Source organism: Arachis ipaensis, chromosome B05, assembly GCF_000816755.2.
Source record: "Arachis ipaensis cultivar K30076 chromosome B05, Araip1.1, whole genome shotgun sequence".
In the NCBI taxonomy this organism is placed as follows: Eukaryota; Viridiplantae; Streptophyta; class Magnoliopsida; order Fabales; family Fabaceae; genus Arachis; species Arachis ipaensis.
This window is the reverse complement of record NC_029789.2, coordinates 109,102,998-109,105,421: the sequence shown is the minus strand read 5'-3', so window position 1 is coordinate 109,105,421 and position 2,424 is coordinate 109,102,998. Positions and strand designations below refer to the sequence as shown.

At 32.8% G+C, this 2,424-nt stretch overlaps 1 protein-coding gene across 1 annotated transcript in view; it reads right to left on the bottom strand.

Annotated features, from left to right (window-relative positions):
- The window catches only part of LOC107643785 (transcription factor bHLH30), a 5,123-nt gene continuing 3,627 nt past the window's right edge, over window positions 929-2,424 (bottom strand). Inside the window, exon 2 of the mRNA XM_016347528.2 lies at window positions 929-1,658. Coding sequence (XP_016203014.1) covers window positions 1,170-1,658 — 489 coding nt within the window. The 3' untranslated portion in view covers window positions 929-1,169. The remainder of the gene's footprint in view (window positions 1,659-2,424) is intronic.

Sequence of the window (2,424 nt, the reverse complement as noted above, 5' to 3'; positions counted from 1 at the left end):
TACAGTTAGGTTTAACACAATGAATTTAAAGATTTCATAACCAAAATGACTTTTATCCAGTATAAGAAAACATATTAATTAATACTATAAAAAGCCTTTTATGAGAAAATCAGAAAACGTATTAATAAATACTAAACCAATCACATATTTCCATCAAGTTTATTATAAAACAGATAGTTTGGCAAAAATTCTCTAAGGCCATGAAAGTGTACGTAATCCAGAGTTTTTGTTTTCTTTTGGGTACTGAAATATTGGGAAGAATTGTGTTGAGAAATAAAATGGACGGTGGTTGTTAGAAGTGGGCAGTGGCTGTGTGGGGACTCATGAGCACATGACGAAAACTGTATCGTCACCATCCCATAGTGAATACTGAATACTGATAACCATAATGCCATGCACGGACACACTACCCATAACACAAATAGAGAGTCATATAACCCATAACACAAACAAGAAGGAAACCCCCAAAACATAAAACAATACAAAATAGCCACCGGCGTCTCCAGCGGTTATATATTATGTTTCATGTTTGAGTAATTGAAATTCCCACACTACTCATTTTCCATGTTAGGATTTGATATAAGGTTTCTCTTGCCACGAAAAAGATCCTTCGCTGTTTTCTTTCCTTAACCAGCTCTCCCCTTCTCTCTCTCTGTCTCCCTTTGGACTCAAACCCAAGCAACAAGTACATGTACAGAAACCATATTATATATATCATTACCTCATTGCTATGACCATGATGAACAAAATAGTTTCACTTACATCATCATACTAGTGGTATATTTCGACACACCGCAAAAACAACCAAACATTTTACAAACGAGAAATTATAATATAAAGTGATAATTAATTAGATAAATATGATAATTATAAATTATAGGTCTTTAATTAGTGAAACTTTATATAGACCTTTGTACAAAAGACCATATTATATAATATATCGTTTAATTTCTTCATTGAATTGCTTCATGATGATGACGATGATGGACAAAATACATCATATAGTGGTGTTTTTCACTTTCATCACACACCAACACCACCCAAAAAAAAAAATAAAAAAAGGAACCACATCCACAAAAAAAAGTAGAGATATTAACTTAAAGCAAGTGATAATTAATTAGATAAATATGATGGTAATTATAAATTATAGGTCTTTAGTTAGTGAAAATTCATAAAGACCTTTGTTCAAGGATATTGATATTCGTCCTTTGCCTCTTAACATTCCCAGAAGCAGATTCATCACCACCACCTTTCTCCATGACAGCCCTCAGCGCTTCTTGTATTGAGCTAATACAATAATGACCCAGCTGAAGGCTTTGCTCTCCTCCGCCACTGCCGGCGTTGCTACTAGAATAATCTTCTTCGTCCGCCGTGATGAACAACACATTCTTCATGCGGCCGCCGAGTGTGGTGATCTCGGCTTTGAGGGTTCTCAGCTTGAGTTCCTTCAGTGTCTTGATGAGGTCGGGCAAGAGATCTGAACGGTCTTCGCAGCATAAAGACGCTTTGATTACAAACCTTCCGTCTTCGTCCGTCGTATCCACCGTTAACTCGTCGGATTCTGTGGGAACTGGATTCGTTTCTGCTATCAGTGAAGTTTGACGCTTCAGTTCCTTCACGTGCTGAATCACTTCTGCTAGCAATGAAGCTTTATCTGTCTACAAAGAAAAAAATAATCATGCCATGTAGAAAAGTAAGAGAAAATGAGGAGTGCTAGAGTGCACTAGATTTTGTGATTTGTAGTTATTAATTAGTTATTATTAGTATTTTTAATAGTGTAAAATTATATCTAAATGAGATTATTTATTTTATTTTTTTTATTGATTAAGTGCTAGCTAGATTTTAATAATACTACGGATTTTATCATACAAGGGATAAATGAAATTAAAAAATAAGAATAAATTATCATTTGTATCCATGAAAGATAAACGTTGACAAATGTATTTATATAAGAATAAAACGATAATTGTACCCACAGAAGATAGCTTTCGTGTGCCAAAAATACTCTAACAGACCAATTGTGTAACCAACGTCCGGGTCCGGGTACTCTTGACACACGAAAGTCATCTTCCGGTGGGTATAATTGTCGTTTTATTTTTATATGGGTACATTTGTCAGCATCTGTATCTTTTATGGGTACAAATGGTAATTTATTCAAAGAATAATTTAAAAAAAATTGTATATCTTGCAATTTAAACCTCAATAGTTTTTAAATGTATTATGCAACAAGTTTTTTATTTGGTGAATATTAAAAAAAGAGTGTTAGAAGGTCAGCAAATTTTATGATTTGTAGTCATTATTTAGTTATTATTAATATTTTTAAAAGTATGAGATTATTCATTTTTTTTACTAGTTAAATATTGGCCAAATTTAATAAAAATGTCAATTTTCTAAACTTTCTTCAAAAAAAATATAAACCATACC